Source organism: Macaca thibetana, chromosome 14 (genome assembly GCF_024542745.1).
Source record: "Macaca thibetana thibetana isolate TM-01 chromosome 14, ASM2454274v1, whole genome shotgun sequence".
Taxonomy (NCBI): Eukaryota; Metazoa; Chordata; class Mammalia; order Primates; family Cercopithecidae; genus Macaca; species Macaca thibetana.
Window position 1 is genome coordinate 43,103,666 of NC_065591.1, and position 15,118 is coordinate 43,118,783.

At 35.5% G+C, this 15,118-nt stretch overlaps 1 protein-coding gene across 1 annotated transcript in view; it reads right to left on the bottom strand.

The window, feature by feature from the left end:
• Positions 1–15,118, bottom strand: part of SLC17A6 (solute carrier family 17 member 6) — a 42,321-nt gene that overhangs the window by 14,922 nt on the left and 12,281 nt on the right. The window contains exons 4-6 of the mRNA XM_050755396.1: positions 5,102–5,216; positions 3,612–3,699; positions 1,815–1,901 (exon numbers count right to left, since the gene is read on the bottom strand). Of these exons, the coding sequence (XP_050611353.1) occupies positions 1,815–1,901; positions 3,612–3,699; positions 5,102–5,216 (290 nt within the window). The remainder of the gene's footprint in view (positions 1–1,814; positions 1,902–3,611; positions 3,700–5,101; positions 5,217–15,118) is intronic.

The window sequence follows — 15,118 nt, forward strand, 5'->3', positions numbered from 1 at the left end:
CCTATCCGATCTCTAAGAAGTGTTCCTTAACACCATACATAACTTCTGATGAGCTGTGTCCCTTCTAATTACTCAACATTGAAGTAAACATGATTTAGGTTCAGATAGTGCTTAAAAATTCAGTATAATATAGTGTTTACAGAATATAACTCCCAGATTCAAATCCTGACTGTGTCACTCATTCGCTATATGATCCAATCAGTAACTGAATCTCTCTAAACTTCCACTACAAAATGAGATAATAATTCATTTTTATGGAATTGTAGAAAAGTCAAAGGAGGTAATGTATAAATCAACAAGCACAGTGGATGGCACAAAATGAGCACTCAAAAAATGAGAGATACTGTAATTTTATAAGAATTATCATTACCACTAATGGAATTCACCTAAAGTGCCAGATATGCTGCTAATTACTTTATATGTATTATCCTTTTTAACTTAACATCACTATACTGATCTTACCTCTTTAATCTTTAAAATATGACAACTGAATGTGTGACTCCAGACCAAGTTATTGTTACACACAGCAAGTAAGCATAAGCAAGCACTATGATATGACATTTTCAGATTATCTGTTTACATTTTGTATCATTCAATGATAAATATCAAATGAGATATAACTTGAAATAATGATATTGGTTGTCTATGAGTGCCTTGTTTAAATTTGTATTCTTACTTTAAGGTCACATATCTTCAATTAAGTAATAGATTAAGGCACAAAACAAAGTATTTAATGGATAGCCATATCAACTTGTGCAATACATCCTATGAAACAAGTGCTTTTAAACTTTGTTGAATTATGCACTCCTTTGAAAATCTAATGAATGGTATAAATTAAAATCTGATTTAAAAAAATCTCCCTAAGGAAAAAAAAAGTTCACAAGTACATATATGGCTTGCAATTTAGGGCATTCATGGATCCAAAACCCATCCATGGCTTTTGAACCACAAAAAGTGTCCCTATGATAAGTGACATTTAATAACATTCTACAAGCCTAATAATTTGTTCTGATGAGAACATTTCAAAATGGGAATGAATCAGGGCAAATTTAGAATCAGCCAGATACTGTTCTACCACATGACTTCATTAATATTTCAGATTCTCTTGGCAATGTCCAAAGATGATATTAATCACTGACAATATCAGTTGAGATCCAGCTTTCCTTTATTTTTCCTTTACCATTATTAAAAAATGCCTCTTAAAAAGAAAGACTGTAGGGATATTTTGAAATAGTTACAAGGTGAATATCAAGAGTGTTTTAGATTTAGGATTACATATTTTATTTCAACATGGAGGCTTAATTCCCTTTAATTCTGGGGAAATGAGGACTGAGATATGCTGCTACAGCAGCTAACTGCTGATATTTCATCAAGGAATTGAATAGTCGCATCAGCACCACCATCCCCTTTCAGCTATCTTCCCCCATTCAATCTTGAAGAGGCAGAATCAGGAAAATGACCAAGAAGGCAATAGCAAAGAGAGGTGGGTGCTGCCTAACTCTTTCCTCTTCATCAGCTTTTAATCAAGAGATAATTTAATATTTTTTCATAATAAAGGACATAGATTTACTAAATGACAAAGTTCCTGTCAGCGATGTGGTTGCTTTTTAAAACAAGAAATAGCAATCTAAGAAAAATAACAGAGATGAAGTGTTTTCTAATCCTCTCAGAATACAAGGAAAGGATTCTTAAGAGAAGAAAATAAGTAAGTAAACATAGAAATGAATTTAGTGATTGATCTCATTGTCTGCAACCACTTTTCTTTTAGCCTATGCACATTTCATTTAACGCTATTGCATAGAAATATAACATACCATAGACATAAAACACTGAAGACCAGCCAGTGTACTGCACAAGAATGCCAGCTAAAGGCATTGCAATCACAGCGCCGGCATAGGAACCTAAAGTGTAAGGAAGAATGGGAGAAAAGTGAGTGAAATCTCACATCCCTTGGTTTATTCACAAAGACACTTGCACACTCAGGTATATGGGACTCACACCCAGACAAATTCCCACCACCAACAAACATATAAATGTATACATACGTACACAGAAACACGGGATTACACAAGTGGATACCACCTACCTCCTACCCAAGACACGACAGATATTTAAAAATAATAATGGAGCCATGCTGACTGGTATGTGTCCTGCATGTCTGTGTGCTGAACTTGGGACAGAGTGTGCCAATACTAACCAGACACCTGAAATCTATTCTTGCCACCTCAAGCATGTATCTTCTTGTAGCAAATTCATGCAGTTTCAGGTTTGTGTAGTTTTTTCTGACTTCATTTTAATTTTTTTTTCTGCCAGAGGTCTCTTTATTAGAATCCATGATTGAGGGCATATTGCTTCAGTTCTCAATGCATGGCCAGAAGGTATCATCAAGGTAAGTTATCATGTTTTTCCACCATGACAAATTTGTTTTCTTTGCTATCCCATAAAACAGTTTAAAACATGCTGACAATTCTCACAATAATAGGTAGCATTCATTAGCTTTTCTAGTGAATACCACCTGATTTACATCCCTTTGAATTTTACATAGTGGGTTATTAAAAAAAAAAAAAAAGGTCTTAGACATATAGGTAGAAATGGCAATATTTGTGCCCTGGGATTTAGACCCAAATACAGGCAAATTCAACCTCTATAGGCAATAATACTGCTAATCTTACGGCTTAAAAATACAGTAAAATCACAGCAGCCTTAATTTCCTATTATTAGGATTATTTACAGTAGTTCTTATATCTGATTTGGAAATGGAATTGCTTTCTTGCCTTACTGCTCTGGTAGAAAGAGTAAAACATGCATTCTGCGGGCATAAAAGACCTTAAATTATACTGATTGTCTTAAAATGTTTTAAAAGTTAACAATGAACAAAAAGTAGCTTCAGATTACCAGAAAGAGCGCTACACTTTAAAAGCTGGGATTGAAGCTTTAATACATGTTCATTAATTCTACTTCCCAAAATAGTAGTAAGGTCAGTTATGATCCCAAAAATAAAAGTTCTAATGAATGGGAAATTATAGCAACAGTGCTTAGGAGAACACTTAAAAATCATATTAATTTAATTAATTTAAATTATAATAGTTATTTTCTATAGGCATTTTATTCACTGTAATTCAAACATATAGCTGTATCAAATAAAAATTCTGAGAAACTGTTAGATTTTAACCCCAAGCAGAATTCAAAGTAAATTTAATATTTATTCATAAAAATAAATACGTAGTCTAATTATGTTTTTATCTCTGTAAACGTGTTTAAAATTTGTATTTTTACATTTTTGTGTCTAGGTAGAATAAAAAGAAAACTCTGAGGTTCTCAGAAAAATGTACTGCAGTATAAGAGTATTATAAAAACCACTCATGAATATATTTGAAATCCTAGATGAAATGGATCAATTCCTAGAAAAATACAAACACAAGAATAAATAGAAGATTTAAGCAAAACAATAAAACTAAAGAAATGGAAATGGTGGTTAAAAACCTTACCACTCACAGATGTGCACACAAAACCCAGATGGTTTTACAGGTGAGTTTACCAAATTGTCAATTCTTATTCAAGTTGTTCCTAAACTTTTACCCACCACAGCTGCATCTGCACACAGTACTCACCACAGAAAGAAGTGGTTGCCAGTCTACTCCTCTCTAGAGGTGGGGCCCATTTGCTCCATATCCCATGACATGCTGGGTAGGTAACACCCTGTGATGGAGGAAGATACACATTACCATCACCATTTAGCAACAAGAGTCTTTTTAGTATTTTGTTCAAATCCTCCCTGGCCTTCAGACTTCTTTCCACCTCAATTTTTTTTTTTTTCTGATTAAGGTAAAAGAAAAGACTGTATATTAATCAATTTATCTGCAATTCTGAACAGTTTGAAAAAATTCAGGAGATCATTTTGTAGGGCATTAAATTCAGTAACTCCCAAATATAAAATATCTATACAGAGAAAGGTGAAGTTTAAATCCTTGGAGCTCACACTTCCTGAAAGCAGTGTCTAACCTTTAAGACCTTAAAATAGTTAGTTTTTTCCTATTGTTTTGAATCTATCCTTTTTTATATATATATACTTTTGGAGGGAGAGAGGGGTTTTTGGGTTTTATTATTATTTTTTTTAAGTTCGGGGGTACATGTGCAGGATGTGCAGGTTTGTTACATAGGTAAATGTGTGTCATGGTGGTTTACTGGACCTAGCAACCCATCATCTAGGTATTAAGCCCAGCATTCATTAGCTCTTTTCCCTAATGCTCTCCCTACCCTGCCCTTCCCCGATAGGCTGCAGTTTGTGTCGTTCCCTTCCCTGCGTCCATGTGTTCTCATTGTTCAGCTCCCACTTACAAGTGAGAACATGCAGTGTTTGGTTTTCTGTTCCTACATTAGTTTGCTGACGCTAATGGCTTCCACCTCCACCTGTGTCTCTGCAAAGGACATGATCTCATTTCCTTTTATGGCTGTATAGTATGAGAAAGGGTTTGTTTTTTTTTTTGTTTGTTTGTTTCGTTTTATTTTGTTTTGCTTTTATGTGCCTTAATAGTTTACATTATTTATCTATTTCCATTATACTCCATGGAAAAAGAAAGGGAAATTGGTAAGCCAAACTTGAGTTTTTAAGTAGAATTCTTTCATAGTCTGCAGACTGATGGAGCAAGTTTTGATCATTAGAATTAGCTGACCCAAAAATGTATCCAATGAAATATTTAAGTGAAAACTCATATCATGATTCAAGGTCATCAGGAACTTACTTAGCATAAAACTCCCAAGATATTAATTCGTGGTTATCACCAGCAAAGGACAAACTCTAAAATTCTTATCATGACACATTAACAAAAGTCCCTGTTTTTTAAGTCAAATAGGCATTAAAATATTTCTTTAATCCCACTCAATTCTAGAGAGAAGGAGGTAAGTAGTGACATTCATAGCTTCATATCATTTATGGACAAAATATCTGATTGCCTAACATTTTCAGCGTTTCATTTTTTATTTTAACTCTATTTAGATACAACCTAATACAATATATTTATTTACAGATAAAGACAAACATAAACTGGTGGTTCTCAACTACATGCCAATCTTAAAACGACTTCACCCTGAAGTTACATACCTCAACAAGTCCCTGCAGTATTCTAACAAAGATGACACATCCATAATGCACTCTGGCTGCTGATGGAATTAGCATATTCAGGGTAGAGGTAAGAAGTATGGCAGCTCCAAAAACCCTGAAATAGAAAAGATGGGAACACTGTTTAAATGATTCAGCATCTTACATACACATATATAAATTTCTCAAGTGAAATTAAACATTTAAAGTAATAAAAAAGTGTCAATAATTTTAAGGTGGATTGTTTTTTCTAATATGTGTTCTGGATTTGACTGGCTAGCCATTGTAAATACACACATGGGCCATCTAGAAATTCTACATTTGATGCACCAAAATATAAAAGAAGGAGTCAATACGTTTACTATTCGTAAGGAGCCAAGAAGTATACTATTATTTTCTTTATAGACTTAATTTAAATTGTAAATATTTAATAAATCAGTATATGTTTTGGACTCTATTTCAGTCTACAAGGTAAACTGCTTAAGGGTAAGAGCTTGTTTTTCACATCCATTGTATCCTTGACACTCAGCACAGTGCCTGACACACAGCTGGTAATAATTCAAGAGTTACTGGAAATAATGAATGCATAAACAAAGTTATTCCTCACATTATGCAACTATTTGTAGCTTTCCTAGAAGCTGTACATACATAGAAATTTTATAAACGAACTCATATTTTAAATGTCCCAAGAAGTCTCTTGATTGCCCTTAGCACATGTTCTCGAAATAATGCAAATAATTACACTTAGTATACCTTTCTCAGGTTTCTCATTTTTTTCTTCTATTTGAGACACATCTAGAGCAGCATACATACAATCATTCAAGAAAAAAATGCTAGAAACATCATGCCAAAGCTTGTATCCATCTATAAGTAAAAATTCCATTCCTTCATTAAAAAAAAAAAAAAAAAAAAAAAAAAAAACTTCTGGTCAGGTGCAGTGGCTCATGCTTTTAAACCCAGCACTTTGGGAGGTCGAGGCAAGCGGATCACCAGGTCAGGATCTCGAGACCAGTCTGGCCAACATAGTGAAATCCCATCTCTACTACACAAAATACAAATAATTAGCTGGGTGTGGTGGTGTGCGCCTGTAATCCCAGCTACTCTGGAGGCTGAGGCAGGAGAATCGCGTGAACCCACAAATCAGAGGTTGCAATGAGCCAAGATCACACCATTGCACTCCATCCAGGGCCACAGTGTGAGACTCTGTCTCAAAAACAACAACAAAAACAACAACAACAACAACAAACACTTCTATAATGTTTATACCAAGTAAGAAAAGTATTCCTTTAGCTGGGTTACTTTATAACTATTTTCTTGCAAAGATGTAAAGATGTTTTGGGACATGCTAACTCCAATGAGCTAATCTATGTATTTTAGGCAAATTTTATCAAGTCAAACATGAGCCTTAAATTCAGTCAATGTTGGTTGCCTCATAGAAGCGCTAATCTTTCTTCTGGGCACTTTTAAGAGTTACTGTTAAAGACCTGGATTTCTGAAAAGGACCGTCTATGATTATTATTAATCTGCTACAGAAAAGTGAGAAATGACATCACAAACGGCAATGAATTAAAACAACTTCTTTTCTACTGATCATATACTAGTCAAATAATTTTGTGTAAAAATATGTGTAACCTGTATCCGCCTTCCCTTAGTGGCTTCTCTCCTCTGAGATAAATGGTCACTCATGAAGTGAATATTCTGCTCCATTCTTCCACTGTGCTGTTTGCCCAAAATAGATGTCCTTTTGTTTTAAGCCAAAGATAATTTTGCATGCTAAGATTTGAGGGAAATCTTTTATCCAGGTTTATCTAGTATGTGTGTGTTATTTTATTATCATTGTTTTAGAGGTATGATGCATAAATTTTATTTTCAATGAATGTAACGTTCTATCCTCACTTTCTCTCCCTTTTTGAAGGGTTTGTAAATACGATTGTCTTGTGATAAGCTGGTGAGAGATGAATATTACCCATTTTTTAGCTTAGTTTCTTAACCTCTTTATGATTGAAATTTGGGCCTAGATAACCCTTTGTTGTGGAGTGCTGTCCTGTGTACTGCATGATGATTAGCACCATCTCTGGCATTTATTCAGTAGGTGCCAGTAGCACACACCCTTCCTCTAAGTTATGGCAACCAAAAATGTCTCCAGTAATTGTCAAATGTTCCCTGTGAGAAAAATCACCCCCTTAGTAAAGCTGAATCAAGTATGAACTATTCATTGAATGTACCCTATAGTCAGAGCTAAATTTAATGAGTGCTTATTCGACTTGCTAGATACCATATTAACACTTCACATGCCATAAACTCCACAAGCACCTAACGACCCAGCAACATGGATATTATTCATATACCAATGTTATAGATGGAAAAACTAAACATAAGATAAGTTAAATCACTAGTTCAGATTATTAGCTGGTTTTAAATAGAGAAAACCTGTTTCAGATACAGTTCTGTTTTATTTAAAACCCAGTGAGTTTTGCCACTAGGATTTATACCTGATTATGCATATATTAGGTAGTTAGTAATATACTTCAGCATTCTAACTGTAAATTTAAATAATAATCTTCACAAAGCCACTTGATATCACACTATTATTTCTGAAATAAAACGCTGAGAGATTACTTTCAATGTTTACTTTCCATTCTTGCACTGAATAATATTTCTAATTACACAATATCATATCATAATTGAAATGGTTTTAATTTTAAGTTCCTTAATTTCTACATAGTCTCACTCTGTCACCCAGGCTGGAGTGCAATGGCATTAACTTTGCTCACTGTAACTTCTGTCTCCTGAGTTTAGGGAATTCTTATGCCTCAGCCTCCTAAGTAGCTGGGACTACAGGCCCATGCCACAACACCTGGCTAATTTTTTGTATTTTTAGTAGAGACTGCGTTTTGCCATGTTGACAAGGCTGGTCTTGAAGTCCTGACCTCAAGTAATCCACCCACTTCAGCCTCCAAAAGTGCTGAGATTAGAGGTGTGAGCCACCGTGCCCAGCCTCTTAATTTCTTTGTCTATCCTTTTTTCATTATCAGTGGCTACTGCACCTCAAAATCCATTGATTTTCTTGTAACTACTTTTGAATCCATCAAACTTTACAAACGTCATCTTTTTATTAATTTTATATAATTATTATCCTAATTAATATCTAAGTAATTAAAATTCTGATTGTCAAAATTCTTGCCCTAAATGGAAAGCCTTTACACTTTGTCTTGCCATACAGCCAAAATTAAAGCAGTCTCCCCATTCAATATTCGTTCATGCGCTCACACTTCAAACTTCTGTGAGACTGTATTCAGAGGAGAGTATTGTGTGGAGGAGAAGGTAAGATTTACAGGTCACTTACTGTAATTTCTCCATTTATATTGACTCATTTAATCCTCACAACAACTCTCTGAGTTGTTAGACTTTCCTCTCATTTTATGAATAAGGAAATTGAAACAAAGTGTGGCCAAGTAAAAAAGCAAGTAGTAGAGCTCAGATTTAAATCCACGGCTCTCTGACATGAAAATCTGTGCTCTTTCATTCACATGATGTCAGCAGGCACTTAGAAAAAGAAGATAGTGGACCTCAGTGTAGTAGGAGAGGGAAAGAGAGACAAGTAGTCCAGGTACAATGTATGCCAAGGGCCACAACATAAGTACAGATAGAAAACAACAGAGACAAATATTAATCTCAGCTGAGTTGACCAAGTCACAAACTTTTGGTAGGGAAACTTTGAAAGATTAATATAAAAAAGAAGAAAGACTTTCCAGAAACAAGGAATGGCTCAGCAAAGCTTCACAAATGGAAGAGGTTAGCTTATGTACCAGAAACTAAGGAAGTATTGAAAATGGGTGAACATAGTGGCTCAGGTGCTTAGGAGAAGGAAGAACATCTAGAGTGGGATGCTGGATGAGGAGACTTTGAGGAAGTTTAGGTAGTCCAAGAAGGTGAAGGGTGAAATCCATCAGTCTGTGACATCTTGGAGATGACTGAGTTTGGGGTGACCACAGAGGGTGACAATTATGCCACTAAAGTGAGGTAAATGTGAAGCTTACTGGGATTGAAGGGAGAGGGATGCAAAAGCTAGGAAGCAAGCGGTGGTTAAAATCCATGTAAGTTCAGGCAAGATGAGGGCATGCCGAGGAGGAAGGGGTCAAAGTCACTGATGGTAGGAGAGGGCGGACAAAGCTGACAGAACGCTACAGTAATTTTTTTAGGACCCCAGCTTTGTCGCTTAAAAATTATGTAACTGGTAAGTTGTTTAACTTCCCTAAATTTCTGCTTCCTTGTCTTTAAAAAGGACATCACTAGGTAATGGTTCAGAGCATGGATTCTTGAGTCAGACTGCCTGGGTTCACAGTTCATCTGACACTTATTACTTGAGTGACCTTGAGCACTTCATGTAACTTTCTGTGCCTCATTTCTCATCTAAACAATGGGAATATTAACAGAACCTCTGAGTTATTAGAAGTAAAACAATCAGAAGAATGGCTGGCGCACTCTAAGCATTTGAAGAATGTTAGAACTTGCACTATAATAATACTAATGTATTGTATCTCTTAAGATTGCTATAAGGCTAAATAGAATTATGTACCTAAAGGACTTAGTCTGATGCTTGACACATGAAAATAAATTCATAACTATGAGCCAGTCAGGTAGAGACAGTAATTGTCAATGGTTATTGAATTGCTAGTGTGGATATCACTTCTAGATTCTTATTTTTACTGAACAACAATATTAGAAAGCTCTTACTGCTATCCTTACTTCACAGACAGTGTGATCATGTCTGAGTGAGTTAAAATAACTTGCCAAGGTCATATAGATAGTAAGTAGAGAACTGTGGTTGACCTTACTTATCTGTTGTAGATCCGGGATATCTAATCACTAAGATCTGCTTACTATAATAGCAGCAGAATGAGTACTGTCATTAACAATGCCAACAGCAATATACAAAATAACATAAACTTTGAAAGATGAAAATGTTATTGAAAGATGGATGGTAGTAGCAGTGGGAAGTGAAAGCAGAATTCTACCCCATCTCTCCTATGTTTTGAAGTAAGTAGTAAAATGAAGAGGCTCATTTATGAAAGTTTTGTACTTTCTTAAACAAAGTGTAGGTTTCAATAAAGAAATGAAAGAAGTAGTGGAACTGAATATGTAAAAGAATTTTAAGAATATAAAGTTGCTTGGCGTGGTGGCTAACGCCTATAATCCCAGCATTTTTGGGGGCCGAGGTGGGTGAATTGCCTGAGGTCAGGAGTTCAAGATCAGCGTGACCAACATGGTGAAACCCTGTCTGCACTAAAAACACAAAAATTAGCTGGGCGTGGCAGTGGGCACCTGTAATCTCAGCTACTCGGGAGGCTGAGGCAGGAGAATCACTTGAACCCAGGAGGCGGAGGTTGTAGTGAGCCGAGATCGTGCCACTGCACTCCAGCCTGGGCAACAAGAGCAAAACTCTGTCTCAAAAAAAAATTATATATAGAGAGAGTTGTTTAGCATAGTAGTTTCTAGACTTTCACATGCATGATAAAAACCTGGGGCCTGTTAAAATGCCGTTTGCTAGATGTCAGAGTTTCTGACTCAGTAGATGTGTTTGGGGCCTGAGAATTTGCATTTCTAACCAGATCCCAGGTGATTCTAGTATTGCTTGTCCTGCTTTGGGAATCACTGGCTTAGCAGTACCATGCCAGGTATTCCCCCAGGACATCACAAAAGGGGCAAATATGGGGTAAAGACCAGACCTAGAATAAACAAAGCTGGTCAAAGTTAGACATAGTGGAAATAGAGGGCTTACACTTTATTATAGAAGGGAGAGGCAAGGGTAGAATAGAAACACTGCTAAAATGGAAGATGTCCTTTAAAAAACACAAATTGATATTAGATTGTTAGATCAAAAATGAAAATGAAGTTCTCTGTTCTGCTTTTGACCATTCTTATTGACCAAATTGAGCAGCTGCCATATTTTTCTTGGGGACATTTAAATAGCATGATATAGTATTTGTTAAGAAGACGAGTTTCTTTTTTTATTACCCTGTGAAAATCCAAATTAGAACTCCAATTTCTTGCTAAGTATGACTTTGAGCAAGTTGTCATTACTTAAATTCTTCAGCCTCATTTCTCAGTCTGTTTCTTGTCGACATTTAAATAGCATGATATAGTATTAGTTAAAAATGAGAGGGGTTTTTTTGTTTGTTTGTTACACTGTGAAAATTCGAATTCCAATTTCTTGCTAAGTATAACTTTGGGCAAGTTGTCATCACTTAAATTATCTTAGCCTCATTTCTTGATCTGTATAATGGAGATGTTTCCATACTTCAAATAAAGTATCATGAAGATTAAATAAATCAGTTATGGAAGGGGACACTGTCTGGTCCATAATAAATGGCTTGTCAAGGTTAACCATTATTATACAGAAATTTCCTAATGTTTAATAGACTTTTCAGAGAATGATTATTCCATATCATTTTCTCCAGAATGATTTTGCACTGATTAAATAGTGTTAATTCTGTACCCATGAACACATGGGTGTTCCATATCAGGCTGAAATTCTAGCAGCTTTCATGAAGTGCAGAAGACATGTAATGGGAATTTTATCTCCCATTTTGAATTCATACAGAATTGATTGAAATGCATCAGCCTCTTAGTCTGTGCCTCAATAGTCCATCTAAAGTATCTGATGGGAAATGACCAGAAAAGAAAATTCACAGTCCTCTTTAAATCAATAACCGTCTTAGAATCCTTCCAACTTTATCCTTCAATACTTACCCATGCCCCGACCCTCAAAAACACACCTCTTTTTCAACTAGTCTCCTCTCTCAGATATTGCTGAACTACTGTAGATCACTTTTGTAAGACTTAACTCGTGAGGTTATACGTTCCCCAAGCCCTCCCATTATTTTTTCTCTTGGAGAATTGGGTCCAGTTCTCCACTCCTTTAAACCCCTTGGTGCTAGCACAATGCTTTTCATATGGCACATTCTTAGGAATGAGCATCCATTTCTTTTTGTGCAAAGACTCTCAACTGAGGGTAATTATAACTTCCTCTCTTGAGGTATATGTAGGTGATAACAGAACTTTCTTCTATGAATATTTATTTCAAGCAATTGACTATTTATTTGTTCTCTAGCTTTTAATGGGGACAGACTGCTGTTCTGGGTATACTATCAATTCTAGGAAGCTGAGTTATTTTCATAGAATAACTCTAGATTGACAGCTATGGGCTATAATTTAGAGTACTCCTGTAGATAAATCCTCACTTGAGATAGTTGCTGAGTTCAAGTACATGGCCCAGTCTGGCCTCATTCTTACATCTTGCAAAGAACACTGGAATCCCCTGAAACTAGCAGCCATCACATTGCCTTTTACTGCCTGTTCATCACTAGATCGTCATCAGCCTCTGAAACCACTGCCTCTGAAGCTCTGCTTTCAAAATTAAATTAAGAAGTAATGCTTCAGAGGCGATATGTTGTCCTCTTAAAGAACCTCACCATTCATTAATATTTAATATAGTTATATATATTATATTATGCTTGTTTCACAGTCATCATTTTTGTTTGGTCTGATGCTAGAAGTCAGAAGCATTAAATATATTTTCTGTATATTAACAGACAGAAGGAAATAGATTATATAACAAGAAACATTTAATGTTCATGTGAGTTTTGTTATCCCTAGGATTACTCTTAACTTTAACACTTAAAATTGGGTTTCACAGCACTACTGCCCTGAAAATGATGTTCATCATTAAAAGATTTTAAAGTTATTCTCTGATCAAAAGACTTGTCTAGCAATGAAAACCACACAAGTAAATCAATTCTCAAAATTGTTCCCCAGGCGAGTTCTTTCCTATTGACCTAGCCCAGCACTAAATAATAGAGTGATTTTTAAAGAAACTGTAAAATACAATACTTTTTGAAGAAAACACACAGTAAAGATACTTAATAGGAGAAATGTGTTTAGTAAAGAATGATATAATTTGAAATCAGACATCCTGGGGTCTATAACCCAGCTCTGCCTCATACCTCATAGTGGTATTTGGGAAAACGATTCTGTATTCAGTTTTCTCATGCGTAAAAGAAGTTTCAGTATGCCTGCTTTCATGGTCATAAACATAGAAATAATAGGCACTGGGGACTCCAAAAGAGAAGAGTGTGAAAGTACTGGGGGTGCTGGTGAGGGTTGAAAAATTCTCTCTCAGGTATAGTTATCTATTTAGGTAATGGGTACCCTAGAAGCCTAAACCTCACCATTGCACAATCTATCCACATGACAAGCCTATACATGTATCCCTTGAATCTAAAATAATAATAAAAGAAAGAATGCCTGCCTTATAGAGTCATGTGAGGGATAAAGATAATGTACATTACAAATGTGATATATACATATATATACTTATTATTTGATTCAATTCTAATTTCACCTGCCTCCCAAAATGTAAAACAAAGGCAATTATGAAGATGACTTTATAATATAATTTATGTCTTCTCTCTTTCCACTCTAGAAAAAGCATTTTCTGGAAATAAATACATTTTGTAAAATTAAATACTTGTTTATTTTGATTTTTTAAATTGTAAAAGTAAGTTTCATATAATATCAGGCAGTATATTTATATCATTATTATATATTAAAACAAACTATCAATGAAACACTCTGGCAAATTACACATTTTTTTAAACAATAAACACAGTAAAACATAGCTTTCTCAGAAGAAATAAAGAAGTCACACATATATATAGCTGAAATTGAAGTTCCAAATAATAAGATGAATCTCAAGCAGTCTGGTATTTCATTTCACTTAAGGTCTTTCTCCTTATAATTGGCATCTAAGGTGCTAGATTGAAAACCCACTCCTGCTGTGAATATAAGTCAGAGATAGGCCATCAGTAATTGGGCTGGGGAAAAAAAAGGAAAGAAATGTGCAAACTACGTGTAAAATAATAATGTTATTATTTCTTAAGAAAATACATAGAAATTGGTGGGTGTTCTTAATTTTTCAAAGAACAATATTACAGTCTCTGTGACATAAAATAAGGGCCATTTGCTTATTAAGGATGTTTTCAAAATAATAAACCATTTGAAAATCACTTAAATTTGTTGGGTTTTTTTTTTTGTGATTTCCTCTGCAGCAAATAACATTCTCAAATAAATTTGCTGATTATTGTCAGGTTAAAGCCTGATTTCTATTTTTCTTCTACTTGTCACACACACATACACTTTCCTCTTCTTTTACAGTAAGAAATAATCACATATCATTATTTTATGCACATTGGTGTTCTTAAATGGCAGGAAGCTCTATACCACTATAGAGACTGCCAAAATCAAGAGGTGTAATAGTAATCACGACATAGAAATGTTTGGAAAGGCAAACGCAGCTGCTGAAAACCTGTATCACAGACTGCCTGATGATTAGCATTCAATATGGCCCATAATGAGTTAGCTTTGAAATTCCTAGTCATATTTTCTCTAAGCCACAGCCACAAACACCCTCAAGTACCAAGCCCACCCCAAAATGATTTTCCCAGGAGAGGTGAAAGGAGCACTGGTGACTTGTCACTTCTACAGATGATGTTCATTTTCCCTAAATCAATCAGTCCACTTCCATTTGGGCAGTGGATTGTCACTTAACAGGGAACTAGTGTTCCTCACCTCAGGTGTGGAACTAATTCTTTCCTGGAGGGTCTGCAGTAGACTGACTCGGGCTGTTTAATCTATTTAATCTAATCAAATCAGGGCTTGGATGCCTCCCTTTGTCACATCTGATGCCCCCACTCCCATATTAAAAAGGGAATACACAGGCATGAGCCAACCCTCTGAGTCCCTTGATACATCATTAAGTTGTAAAAATGACTTCATCACTCACGACCAAGAGATTAGACAGTCCCAGTGGTAGCATATGGCAGTGGGAGCATCACTCTACCAGCTGCCCACATGACTCCTTCCTCAAATCGTGTCCCTCCCCTCCAGAAGCTGCCTCTGCACTGCAGTAGCAGAAGACTCTGCTGCAGCGGGAAACCCCAGAGCTAGTAAGGGGTAAGG